The sequence below is a fragment of the Equus asinus genome, chromosome 3 (assembly GCF_041296235.1).
Source record: "Equus asinus isolate D_3611 breed Donkey chromosome 3, EquAss-T2T_v2, whole genome shotgun sequence".
In the NCBI taxonomy this organism is placed as follows: Eukaryota; Metazoa; Chordata; class Mammalia; order Perissodactyla; family Equidae; genus Equus; species Equus asinus.
Window position 1 is genome coordinate 131981119 of NC_091792.1, and position 15187 is coordinate 131996305.

A 15187-nucleotide genomic window follows, 5' to 3' on the forward strand; every position below is an offset into this window, starting at 1 on the left:
CGTGACCCCCAAACCTGAAAGAAAGTTCTATCCTCCAACTTCTTCACCTGGAGCTGGAATCCGTCTCCTTGTGATTTCCATCCACTGGTCCTAGTTCTATCCTCTGAAGACCCATGGAAATAGCCTTAAATCCTCTTTGACTACTAGTTCTTCAGAAATCTAACATGACTTTCAGGACTTTTTATATTCTGTTCTGACCACAGGATGCTGTTTTTAGATGTCTACTCTTCAACCCCTCTAAACTATGTATTTTTCTCTTTTGGCTTATTGCATTAGCTTTCTAATGGTTTCTCCTACTCTGCTATCTGTCCTACACCCAGCAGCCATGGCAGGCCTTAAAATAGTCAGATCGCTTCAGTCCTCTCAAAACACCCTGTGGCTTCTCATATCATTCAAAGTAAGAGTAAAATTGTTATAACCAACTTCAAGATGATAAAGCCCCATGATATGGCTTCTACTCCCATTCCCTCCCCTCTTGCTCATACTGCTCCAGGCACACTGGCCTGCTTCCCGTTCCTTGAACATGCCTACTATGTTCCCAGCTCCATTCCCTGGAATACCCTGATCTGGAATATTGTAGGGGAGTAAGAAATTTTCTTCACTCCTCTAGGTCCTTCTGGCTGGTCTAAGAATTGAATTGACATGAATCAGAATAACAGGAGAAAATCAACGAGGTTTAATCATGTGTATACATGGGAGAAACCCAGGAAACCTGAGTAACTCACCAAAATGGCCAAAGCCACCACCTTAAACACCATCTTCAGCTAAAGACAAGGGAGGATATTGGGGGTAGTGGTTTGGGACTTCAAAGGGGAGAAACGCAAGTCACATGGAGATGGGAAAGCAAATGTTTAGTAAACAAAAGTTTGCAATGCCTTGCAAAGACAATGATAACTAGAGAGGACTTGGATCAAATGGGCCTAGCTAGGTTCCTGTTCCAGGAAAGAGCTATCTTAAATCCTTTTAGGCAATTGAGGGGAAGGCCAAAGTTTCTTCCTGAGTCTTTTGTTCTTAAAAATAATCAAACCAAAGAGACACATTTTGGGGTAGCAGATTCTGCCCCCCTACAATTTCCACTTTGTTCTTTCCTGCCCCACTTCCTGTCTGCCCTCCAAAATCACCTTATTGACAAGTGAGGCCTTCTCCAACTACTCTACTGAAAATAACAAATCTCTCCCCTCACTGGTGCTCTCTCTCTTCCTTCCTTTCTGTATTTTTCTCCATAGCACTTATGGCCATCTGACTTGTTTATTTTACTTATTTCTTTGTTTTTTGCTTGCCCTCTCTGTTTACCCCCACAGGAGAATGCAAGCTCCATGAGGACAGAAAGTTCAATTCTAAGGTCAAATCATAAGAAACTGGCCCATGACATGACCATTTCATGTGGGTCAACCTACCACACCACCCCCAGCACTAAGAGCAGCCCCTGGCACAGAGCAGCATTCAGTAAGTAGTTGGTGAATAAATAAATAGTTATCCATATACTGATACTAAAAATATTATAGAGCTTTAACGCACCTTATTATCCTTGGAAAGAACTTTACTATCAACTGGTCAGATTTCTGATATCATCTCTGTCTTCCTAATAGCATGTGTAGCTGAATATAGATGGATATGCGAATAAACATTAAAAACTCTTTTGTTGATATACTGAACCTAGCTTTTGATTGTATGATATTTTCTTCATAGCACTTACTAGTAATTTTAACACTGATTGTCAGCCACAGAATATCCTGTGTTGAAAGGGGAAACTTTCTTATCAATTGGTAGAATCTGTTTGGATTCAAGATAAGCTTCTTTCTTATGCTAAGTTAAGGCGTGATTTTGCACAATCACCTGCCCTAGTGTGACCCACTTATTACCACTGTGTTTACACAGAGGAGTGGGTATCCTTCAGAAAATGACGACGAACCAATAAGAATGGTCCACTTGAAAAATCTCTTAATTTGTAGCTTATAATGAGCATCTAGCTGAAAATCACTGCAAAAACAAATTTTTTCACAGGGCATCATTTTCTATTGGCAGATTTGACATAGTATATTTGGTTTACTTTAACAATGTTTCAGCCACTATGTTTAAAAAAAATGCCAGAAATTCTAATGTCAAGAAATAGAGACACTATGATGGAATACATTATACAATATTAAAAATATTAGGTAATAATTATTGAGCACCGACACAGAAATCCTTATCGTTGATCACAAGGTGTTGTGGAAATAGCTGTCAAACCCAAGCCAGCTCTTCGATTACCATTTCAAATTATTCACCGTTAATTTGCAGTGATGCTTATGGAAGGCTGAGGGTTTTGTTCTCACACACTGAAGGCAAGGAGACAGTTCAAAATTTTTAAATACAGAAAAGCAAGTATTTTTTCTTCCATTTTAAAAGCCCCTCAAGAATAACAAATCAGCAAGAATTCTCACATTCATCTACAATTGAATATAAAGCATTAGTTTTTTTATACCCACAACAAAACATGGACCTGCAGAAGTTTTCAAACAATCCTCCAGCAGCTTCATGCGGGTCTTCTGGAGCTCTGGGCTGTCCCATTCATCTTCGTCAACTCCCCAGTACAGATCTATGACCTGCGAACCAATGGATGAGGCAGCATTAATTCACCTGTGGGCAAATTTAATTTACCTGTGGGCTTTATTCTTATGCACAATGTTGAGCGAATGTGACTTTTAACTTTTCTCTTTGCAGCACATTTTCCCTTACAGAGGGAAAATGATATTTAAGATCCATTTAAGGAGATTTTTTTTTTTTATCCCGTGATGAGTTGAGGATGAATATTGTAATTTCTTCTTTTATTCCTGATTATACTGTTGACATGAGCCCACAGATAATGAAATGTTAAATGTCAGAGACTTTGCAGTGTGGGCTTTCATTATATTGAAATGGTAACAGGATTTCAAAACCATGTTTGAAAGCAGCTGGGATATGGTTACCACATTATTTGAGACAATTAAATAACAGTGTATAACGTTATTGTATGTCTTAATAAGAGAAGGGAAAACCACAATGGGCATTAACATATACTGACCTGAAGTTAAATATCGACATTTCTTGAAAAAAAAAAAGAAAGGAAAAGAAACTAAAAACACCCTGTCATTATCATGCTTTATCTCATGTGGACAGGCATTCTGTTTATGTCTGTTTTATTTGGAGGCAGTTGGTTTTCATCAATATATCTCTGAAAAACATGTATTGGGAAACAATGAAAGGCATGCCTCACTGAGAAGTGAGGATAATACGCTCCTCTGTCTCCTTACTTCAAAGACTATGAGAGAAGATTCTGAAAGTCTGTAAAAACTTTCACAAGTACACTCTTTGAAAAATTTGCTATGGAGAGCAGTATGGGATTCATTCCCTTTACTCAACTACTATCTACATAAGGTAAATGTTTCCATTTGTAGCTTTGAAGATTTCTTCTTTTCCCTTCCTTGTTTCCCACAAGCAGAAAAAAGAACCTCTCCTCCTTACTGGCTCTTTGCATGGCATGCAGTGAGATGGAGGCAGAAAGCATGGGTCCTCCATTGTGCCCCAAGCAGATTCCAGAGACCCTGTGTATTTCCCATCTCTCGGTCATGGCCCCAAACGGGAGTGTTTGTACCAGATCTTTGTCTATCTGCATTTGAGTTTTTAGATGGCTGATAGAGATATAACAGCTTCTTTAAACAATATTCCCACGGCCCAACCCAGGAATTTTATAATATATGAAAGTATCGGCACTGATTTTCTTTTTTTTGAGGAAGATTAGCCCTGAGCTAACATCTGTCGCCAATCCTCCTCTTTTTGCTGAGGAAGATTGGTCCTCAGCTAACATCTGTGCCCATCTTCCTCTATTTTATATGTGGGACGCCTGCCACAGCATGGCTTGACAAGTGGTGTGTAGGTCCACCCCTGGGATCCAAACCGGTGAACCCTGGGCCGCCAAAGCAGAGCACGTGAACTTAACCGCTACATCACCAGGCCAGCCCCTTTCAGCACTGAGTTTGAGTTTCTTCCCTTTAATCTACCTTACAAGGTTTGATCACAATATTAAGGTTGGGGACATCAGAGATTATAATTTCACTGTCCAATATGAAAACCTTTAGCTGTGGCTATTTAAAATTAAATAAAAATTAATTAAAATGAAAAATTCAGTTCTTTAAGTGCTCAATAGCTATATGTGGCTACTGACTTCTATGGTGGAAAGCACGGATACTTCACCATCACAGAAAGCTTAGTTGGACAGAACTGTAAATTACTGAGCTTCATATACTGAAATCATTAGGACAAGACATTTTCAGCCATCTGCCAATACACTGTCAAAGTAAAAGCACGAATAAAATGCAATGTGAGTGATAACTCTTAGTTGTGCCATGCACAAACTAACAACCATACACAAAGCCTGGTCTCCATCCTTCTGGCTGACACTATTTGGATATATCTGAGGAAATGTCTGATTTAAAAAACAAATGAATAGAAACAGAAATGGTAAATATGAAGGTCAATATAACAAAAGGTATAAATATATACCTGCTTTTCTTCTCTCATCGTTTTTAAACAACATAAAACTATATAAAGGAATAATTATAATATGTCATTGAATTTGTAACATATATAATAAAAGTAGGACAGAAAAGGGGAAAAGGGAACAGAGGTATATAGGAGTAATCTTTCTATAGCTCACTGGAATTAAGTTAGTATAAATTGTAAGTAGATTCTGATAAGATGTATATATATTAAAATAACTACAAATAAAATAACTCAAATATAGTTAAAATCATTAAAAGAATTAAAATGTTACACTAGAAAATATTCACTTAATACAAAGCAAAGAAGTAAAAGAGAAGTAGAGAAACACAAAAGACATGAGACATATAGAAAAAAAGTAAAATGGCAGATGTCAATCCAACTCTATCAATACTACCATTAAATGTGAATGGATTAAACAGTCTAATCAAAGGCAGAGACTGTCAGACTGGATAAAAACAAGATCCAACTATATGCAGTCTATAGGAGACACACTTTAGATTCAAATAAGTTGAAAGTAAAAGGCTGGGAAAAGATATCATGCAAATAACAACCACAAGAAAGCTTGTGTGGCTATATTAATAGCAAACAAAAGAAATTTTAAAATATAAAATGTGACTACAGAGAGAAAGAGGGACATTTTATAATGATAAAAGGGTCAATCCATCAGGAGGATATAACAATTATAAAGGCATATGCCACTAACAACAGAGCCTTAAAATACATGAAGCACAAACTGACAGAAATGAAGGGAGAAATAGACAATTCAACTATAATAAATGGAGAATGGAATATCTCATATTTGATAATCAGAAGAACGACTAGAAAGAAGATCAATAAGAAACTAAAAGACTAGAACAATACTACAAACCAACCAGATCGAGCATATCTGTAGAGCAATCTACCCAACGACAACAGAATAGTCATTCTTCTCAAGTACTTGTAGAACATTCTCCAAGATAGAACACATATTAGATTATAAAACAAGCCCCAATAAACTTGAACAGATTTAAATCCTATAATGTACATTCTCTGAACACAAGGCAATGACATTAGAAGTCAATAACAGAAAGAAATTTGAGAAATTCACAATTACATGGAAATTAACATACTCAAAAATAAGCAATGAGTCAAAGAAGAAATCACATGGGAAATTAAAAAATACTTTGAGATGAATGAAAAAACTTATGGGGTGAGTTAAAGTAGTACTTAGAGAGAAATTTATAGCTATAAACACTTCTATTAAAAAGGAAGAAAGATCTTAAATCAATAATATAACTTTCTACCTTAAGACAACAGAAAAAGAGCAAGATAAAGTATGCATAAGGACATAATACATTACAATGGAAATTAACAAAACAGAGAATAGAAAAACAATAGAGAAAATCAATTAAACCAAAAGATGGATCTTTGATGACATCAACAAAATGGACAAAACTTTAGCTGGATTGACAAGAAAAAGGAGAAACTCGAATTACTAAAGTCAGGGGAGAAAGAAAGGCCATTACTACTGACTTTATAGAAATAAAAAGGCTTATTAGAGAATACTATATACAACCATATGCAAATTAATCAGATTACTTAGATGAAATGGACAATTTCGTAGAGACAAGTTATATAAATTGACTCAAGACAAAATAGAAAATGTGAAGACATTTTCAACAAGAAATAAAATGCTGATTAAAAAAATGCACAAAAAGAAAAGTCTAGGTACAGATGGGTGCACTCACTGGTGAAATCTACCAAACATTTAACGAAGAATTAATACCACTTCTTCACCATCTTCCTAAAATTAGAAGAGGAGAGAACGCTTCCCAATTTATTCCATGAGACCAATATGACACTGGTACCAAAGCCAGACAAAAATATCACAAGGAGACTACAGAGCAATATCTCTTATAAAACAAACAGCCTCAAGAAAATAGTAGAAAACCTAATCCAGCAGCATATAAAAGGATTATGCAACACAACTAGGTGGAATTTATCCCAGGAAGGCAAGGTTGGTTTGGCATCAGAAAATCAACTAATGTAATACACTACATATCAACAGAATAAAGAACAAAAATCCTATGATCAATCTCAACAGACAGAAAAGACATTTGACAAAATCCAAAACCCCTTCATGATAACAACACTCAATAAATTAGGAATAGAAACTAACTTCCTCAACCTGAATGAAGGACATGTATGAAAAAAACTACATCAAACAGCATACAGTTTAATGAAGAAAGACTGAAAGCTTTCCCCCTAAAATTAGGAATAAGAAAAGGAAATCCACTATTACCTCTTCTATTCAACACTGTACTGGAGGTTCAGCCAGGACAATTAGGTAAGAAAAAGAAAGAAAATGCATACAGATAGGAAAGGAAGAAGTAGATCTATCTTTATTCATAGATGATATGATCTTGCATATTGAAAATCCTAAGGAAACCACTAAAAAACTTTTGGATCTAATGAGTTAAATAAGGTTGTAGGATACAAGATCAATGTGCAAAAGTCAATTGTACTTCTATACACCAGCAATGAACAATCCAAGATGAAATCAAGGAAACAATTTCATTTAAAAGAACATCAAGGAGAATAAAAAACTTAGGGATAAATTTAACAAAAGAAATGCAAAATTTATACTCTGAAAATTACAAAACACCATTGAAAGAAGTTAGAAAAGATATGAATAAATTGGAAGACATCCCATGTAAATGTATTGGGAGACTTAATATTGTGAAGATGGCAGTACTCCACAAATTAATCTACAGATTCAATGCAATCACTATAAAACTACCAGCTGGCTTATTTACAGAAATTGCTAAGCTGATCCTAAAACTCACATGGAAATTCAAGAGACCCAGAATAGCCAAACAATCTTGTAAAAGAACAAAGCTGGAGGACTCGTACTTCTAGATTTCAAACTTACTACAAAGCTACAATAATTAAGATATTGTGGTACTGGCATAGGATATTCCATGGAATAAAACTGAGAATCTAGAAATAAATCCTCACACTAAGGTCAACTGATTTCAACATGGGTGCCAAAACAATTCAATGAGGAATGAAGAATCTTTTCAACAAATGGTATTGGGACAACTGAATATCCATGCAAAAGAATGAAGTTTGACCCCTACCTCACACCATATACAAAAATTAACTCAAAAGTAGATCACAGACATAAATTTAAGAGTTAAAACCATAAAACTCTAGTTTTATAGAAAATGTAGGGGTAAATCTTTGTGACCTTAGATTTGACAATGTTTTCTTAGATGTGAAAGCAAAGTACACATAACCAAAGAAATAACAGAGAAATAGAACTTCCTCAAAATTAAAAAATTTTGTGTTTCAAAAGACACTATCAAGAAAGTGGAAAGAGCACCCTCAGAATGGAAGACAATATTTGCAAATCATATTTGATAATGGACTTGTGTCTAGAATATATAAGGAACTCATACAACTCAGTAAGAAGATAAATAACCCAATTAAAAATGGACAAAAGATCTGAGTGGCTATTTCTTCACAGACTGCCAATAAACATATGAAAAGATGCTCAATATCATTAGTCGTGATGGGGAAGGCAAATCAAAACAGCAATGAGATAACACTTCTCATCCACTAGGATGGCTATAATCAAAAAGACTGATAACAACAAGTGTTGATAAGGATGCAGAGCAATTGGAAACCTCATACATTGCTGGTGGGAATATAAAATGGTGTATCCACTTTGGAAAACAGTCTGGCAGTTTCTCAAGTGGTTAAACATAGAATTACTATGGGATTCAGCAATTCTTCTAGGTATATGCCCAAGAAAAATGAAAACATATGTCCACACAAAAACTTGTAGATCAATGTTCATATAGGCATCATTCATAATAGCCAAAAAGTAGAAACAATCCAAATGTCTATCAAGTGGTCAATGGATAAATAAAATGTGGTATATCTATATAATGGAATACTATTTGGCAATAAAAAGTAATGAAATACTGACACATGCTACAATATGGATGAGGCTTGAAAACATCATCCTACGTGAAAGTAGACTGTCACAAAAGACCACTTGTCATATGATTCCATTTATATGAAATGTCTAGAACAGCCAAATCTATAGAGACAAAAAGTATATTTGTGGTTACCTAGGGCTGGAAGAGTGGGGAATAGGGCATTTAGAGAGTGATAGCTAACGGGCACAGGATTCCTTTGTGGGGTGATGAAAATGTTCTAAAACTGATTTTGGTAATGCTTACACAACTGTGAATATACTAAAAAACATTGACTTGTATACTTTAAGTGGGCGAATTTTATGGTTTGTGAATTGAATTATATCTCAATGATATGTTGCACATCTAGTTTGTACTGTGATTTTCTACAGGTCTTACATCCCCTACTCACAGTAGAATTGAATGTAGGAAACACAGAAGTTTAAATCAAGCACTTAGTGTATTAAGAGCTAAACAATAACATCTAATAAATACATGGGGACCAAATAACCAAGGAAAAGTCAAAACAAGGCTTTCAGTTAGATTTTTCAATGGTATGAAGCCTAAGTGTCACAGGATTTGTTAGTCACCTATGGGAGTCTTTTGTAGGAGTTTTTACATCTGTTATTTCCTTAAAGTTTGGCCACCACTGCCCTCATCCAGGCCTTCATAACTCCACGCCTCCTTACTTCAGTAGCTTTGTTTCAATATTTTCCTGCTTCCAGCTTTTCTCCCTTAAATTGTTCTTTCTCAAATGTCTTTATGGGCAGAAAATGATGAAAAAAGATAAAATCAAACTGTGAAGACGGGGAAGAAATAAATAAATGAAACATCTAAACTTATGCAACATAAAACACCATTTGGGGCCAACAGACATGCCATATATCCGCATGATCGATAACTGGCAAAGAGTGGTTGGAACCCAAAGTGCTCAACAAGACAAGATTTATGATATACTTAAAAAAATTAAGTTTAGCTTTTAGCCTAATGTCCAGACACTGCAGACACTGGAATCTAATTTACTATTTATTGGAATACTAACTTGTTGACAGCACATTTTATGTGCCTTATTTCATCATTAAGTATAAAAGCTCAAGAAAGCAATTTGATTTTTATCTTTTTTTTACTTAAAACTATCTAACTTGTTTTCAAATATTCTTAGGGAAGCTAATTTATCATGCTTATTACAACGTGCTGAACTGGGCTGAAAACAAAACGCCAGCAAATAAAAGCCCTGGCAAATTTTACCACTTGAAATCAGACAATCATTTAAATACCAAGATTACCAAACAAACAATAAAACAACCTGTAAGAAACAAATAATAACCTCATGCTTAATCAAAAAAACCCCACCAAATTTGAATTCATAATGGCTTCATATTATAATTTCTTCAGAAAGAGACTTGAATTTAAATATTTTCTCTCTCAATTTTTCCATGCCATATGACACTATCTGAATGCAAAACAAAAACTTAACTACACAGACAATATGCCTGATTTTGTTTTGGAACAAGCACAGTACTGAAATGAAAGCTGCTCCTCAAAGTTAGCACAATGGGAGGCGACACACTCATTGCAATCATCCTGCCATTGCCCTGGGCTCCTCTGTAGGAATTACACCACTCTGTATGGAAAAAACTCTTGTCATTTTAGAGCTGGAGTTTGTTTTAATTAAATATGGTATTTAAAAAACCAAGTCTATTCTTAAAGGAATTAACATCAGCCACCACTAAAAATATTCAAAAGAGCACAGAGCAGGTTCAGAAAATTTTGAACAGGGACGTTATTGTGCTATGGACATAACTTTCAAGGGCAATACAGAGGTGAAGACAGCACTCATTTGAATTTGTTTTAGCAGTTGTCTTGTTACCAGAATGTTCATCCCAGAGGAGAAGGTAAGCAAGGAGGAATCTTAAACCTCAGACTAGGGTTGTCAAATACTGTTTACAGTGGCGAGTTATGTTTTATAGACATGGTAATTCTCATTTTGGCTAGAATTACTTTCCCCAGATACATGGGGTACAAGAGAAAAAAACCCTCTACAAGTCCATATCATCTATGGCCACACTTTTACTAGAACTATTGCACATACTGACTTTAGGTCACTTGCAATTACTCTCTTGGTCATGAGATATATGACTAAGGTACACAGGTGCATGACTAAGACAGTTATTTCTGGGAAAGTCAGGTTCTAATTAGCCCAGGAAGGAGTGGAAGGCCCCACTGGTCATACACACTCACCAGAAAGAAAGAGGGTCCAACAGTATGATGTAGGATGATGCTTCATCCAAAACCTCATGAAGACAACTAATTGCTCAGACCCGATGCCTCTGTGTCTTGGGAGATTTAGCCTCTAGACAGCCCTGAGGATTACGATGTGATGTTAAGGAAGAACTAAACCATAAACGAAGGCAGGACCTCTGACTATTAAGGCTTAAGGAACATGGAGACAGAAGGTACCAGGAGTCATCAGAGGCAGAGAAGGGGCTATGTGTGTTGAGAATAAGCTGGAGAAGCTTGCTGCATAAAGGAACCGGTGGCCAGGCTGCAACTGGTACCAGCTTCCTTCAGGGGCAGGATGCCTGACCACAAAGTATGTGCCTCAGTGAAAAACCCAAAGCTGGCTCTGTTCTTGTCACTGGGATTTCAGCAACCACTGTATCAGAATGACCCTCTGAGTGTACCTGTAGCCGCATTACTACTGCGGCTCCCTAAATTATCTCCCTGCTTCCATTCTTGCTCCTTCTAATCCACTCTCTACACTGCAGGCAGATGGATCTTTTTAAAATACAAATCTGATCACCATAGCTAAGATACATTTTTTACTCCATTAGACACTACATAGAGCAATTTATTTACTCCTTAAACTTATGAAGCAGACAGAAATATTATCCCTGTTTTATAATGAAAAAGCTGAGGCAAAGACAAATAACATCCCCAAAATCACACAGGTAGGAAGTAGCAGAGGTAGGATTTGAACCTGGGCTGTTAACATTATTTTACAGTGATTTCCGTGCTTATGCTTCTCATCACCCTGAAGACAGTATCTAGAATCCATGTCCTGCTTTATGAGATGCTCCATGATCTAGTCCCTATCTGACTCTCCAATCTCATTTCATATGTTCTCCCTCATCGTTCACGCTCTACCTACATACTCTTCACACGTTTGTACAACATGTATGCATAAGTATATAAAGAAACATACATGTATTTGTACATGCACATATATTTACATACCCATACATAATTATATACATTTTTGTGAATATGTGAATACAAGAGGCTTTTGGTGCAATGATTAAAAGCATGGACACTGGAGCCAAATTTGCTGACTTTGTTGAAATCCTGACCCTGCCACTTATTAGCCATGGGATCTCTAATGGTTATTCACTTCTGTATTTCTAAGTATTCTCATCTAATAAAATGGAGAAGATGGAATTTACCTCCTGGGCTCACAGCAAGGGTGAAACAAGCTAATGTATATATAGCACTGAGAATAAGTGCCCAGCAGGCAGTGAGTACTACATAACGGTAAAAGTTCTTTTCCAAATTTGCCTATGAAACTAAGTTCCTTCTGCCTGAAATATTATTCTTTTTAACCTTGCCAGCTCCACCTACCATCCTTCAAGATTCAGTTTAAACATCAGTTCCTCAGCAGACCTTCCTGATGCCTCTAGGTTCGATGAGGGCCCCCCATTATGCTTGCCCAGGGCACCCTGTATTTCCTTTGCAGAAAGCATCACCCTGGGCACTGTTGTTTATGACTGTATTGTCTGAGAGACTGTAAACTCCATGAGGGCAGGGACTACGTTTGTTTTCAACACTGCAGTATTCACTGTACCCACAACTTTGCCTGGTGCAGAGGAGAGGCTCAATAAATGTCTGCAAATAAATGAATGAAGCCCATGGGACCAAGCACTTAATCTGCCCCTGCGGATTTGGGGTAGACATCAGTGAGGAAGTCACACAGGAGTCTGGACTTGAAGGATACATGCATAAGAGATTGTTCTTTGGAGAGAATAAGAGGGACTTCTAGATAGAATGGGACTGCAAACACAGAAATGTGACACGCCTGACCATATAGAGATGGTGAGGTCACAACATCATAACTTTGGGGGCTGAAAAGAAGCAAAGATCAGGAAGAAGAAACCCCTTGCTTTATGGATAAGAAAACTGAGTTTAAGTTACTTTTTCAATGGTTTGTAATTAATTACTGACAAAGCAGACCTCTTAAACGAGTGCTCTTTTTACTGTGCAAAGACTTGTCAAGAGGTCTCCTCTCCCTCCTGTAAGAAATAAACAATGAAGACGGAAAGAAAGAACTACCTTGTGTTCAGAATTTGAGAGAGGCTTCATGGTGATTGTACCCAAATGGGACACTTAAATGTCACCTGCAACTGGGGATCTCTCATTCTGTTTACTGAAGGACTAATCTTCTTGGGTGATTTCCAGCACTGGGGTAATCAGACGGCCAAAATTTAGCGGAACTAAATGTTCAGCAAAGTACAGCTCCTGCAGTAAATTTTGGAGCTCCCCACATTGCCACTGCTCTATATTTAGAGAAATATTAGGTAGAAGATTGTCTATGCCAATGAAGTAAAGAGGAACAATAACACCACTTTGGAAAGTCAGGCATGAGAATTCCAGAAGAGCCATTTATGCTGCAGAAATGGTGAGCCATATTTCCAATTAAACTGGAGCAATGAAGGTCAACTATGACCTAATGCTTTCCTTCCCTTTTATCATCTCTATGAAGCTTCTTTCCTCTTTGTTATAAACTGGTTCATGGATGGGAGAAGGATGATGTAACATGTGTATAACACTTTTACAGAATATCAACTTGGGAAGACCTGTCCAGGCTTTGACAGACAGAACCTAAATGTGAAGTGAGCTAGACAAATTGAAGCACTGGCCTGAGTGAAATGATGTGTGATTCAATGAGGGGATACGCATTTCACTTGAGAAAGCAGCACACACTTGATTAATAGAAAATGGAAAAGAGGTGATTAGTTGACAATGTGGAGAAAAGACCAAGGGCATCACAACATTTCCTGTCAATTATAAAGCCAATGATGTATTTTGGCAACTCAGGAGGCAAAATGCATTTTGAGGTTCCTGAGCAGGCAGACAGGCGGGAGGAAAAGAATGTGTGTAGAGAAGGAGCCTGGGCTTGATAGAACAGGAAGAGCTGTGGCGGAGAAAGCAGCAGCGGTGGAGGAAAAGTAGGTAGATACAACCGATGATGGACCTAGAGTGAGAGAGTAAGTAACTGTTCAATTGAGTAATTAGTAGTAAGGTCAAGCTAATATGAGAGTCATACAATTCAACTTAACCTACAACTATGAAGCGCACAGAAAATGCAGCTTCTTTACTTTGTCTAAAACTAGTTAGGGAAGTCTTCATCCTCTGGTTAGCAGGATAAGGTGAACTTTCAGTTCTATCCAATTTAAATCTTACTTGGAACTGATGTTTCCCAAGAATTCTTTACTAAGTGCTTATTCTCTCTCGGATCAAGACGTCGAGTCTGTCAGAAGGCTTGGCTTCCCCACTCCCTCTCTGCTTCTCCCTAAGAGGTCTGGCTGACTTCATATCATGTAGGGGAAAGTGGAATTCTTGGGCACAGTCTCCAGGTGACGCCCATTGTCTGCCTGGTTGCTGCATCATGGCTGGGCTTGGGACAGACGTAACCCATGGGCAGACCTTTCCCTCTCGGTTTGGTCAGAGCCCCGGGGTTGTTTTGCAGCCGACACAATCCAAGCTCCCCTGCTGTGGATGGAGAGCCCCAAGCCTTAGGCCCATGCTCCATCCAGTTTATTCACCCCAGGCCTTTTGTGAGGTCACTTCTGTCATGGAGACTAGCAGTGGCTCTCAACTCAGCATATGTGACACACAGTAACTGAAGGCACCTTGGGAAAGTTAAACTTCAGGGTCTCTTGCTGCCATGACCGTGATGTGGCCATGCCCAGGTCTGTCGGCAGGGGTAGGGAGGGGGCGATTGTCGTAAGGTAATCTCTTTCCAGAGTCCTAAGTAGAGAGCAGAGGCAAGTTGCCCTCAGTGTTACCTAGTTACCTACTTATGTTCACTGATCTAACCCACTTCCCCTTTTCTGAAGCAGAACTCAGAGCACAGAAATGGGGAAGCAAGTCTACAGAGCTCGGCCTCTCTCTGTCTCTTTCCACCATTCTCCTAGAGACCACAGCAGGTAGGCCCTGGCCCCGTCCTGTGGACAAAATGGGCCCTTTTCTCTACATATTGGATATACAGGGTCAGAGTCCTACTGATACTGTTGGTTGCTGGTTGATACCTTAAAGAAGTGATTATAGGAATTCAGAGAAATCTTCTCTCAAGCTAATAGTCTGACCTGCAAGGTTTTGGTCTTGCTGCATAATCCTTTCTTGTACGTGAGACAATATTTCCCGAATATTCTTCCCATTCACATTCCTTCTGCACCAGACACTAAGCACCCCTCAGGTAGACAAGTGCCTTTGGTCAAAGGTCTTTTGCTGTGCTCAGGAAGGCAAAAGAAAAATGCACACGAATAATTTCATTACACTAGGTTCTTGATCAGAAGACAGACTTAAAAAGGTGAAAGCCAGAAAGAAATTAACAGTGGTTGAGTGCTTTCCATGTGCCAGGCACTTTCTGTTATCCCACTCAATTCTCATAACAGTCGTGGGAGATAAACACTGCCCCATTCATTTTA

General features: G+C 37.8%; 1 protein-coding gene across 1 annotated transcript in view; it reads right to left on the reverse strand.

The window, feature by feature from the left end:
• NWD2 (NACHT and WD repeat domain containing 2) overlaps positions 1–15187 on the reverse strand; it is a 172899-nt gene that overhangs the window by 73668 nt on the left and 84044 nt on the right. The window contains exon 3 of the mRNA XM_014859336.3: positions 2469–2585. Coding sequence (XP_014714822.2) covers positions 2469–2585 — 117 coding nt within the window. The remainder of the gene's footprint in view (positions 1–2468; positions 2586–15187) is intronic.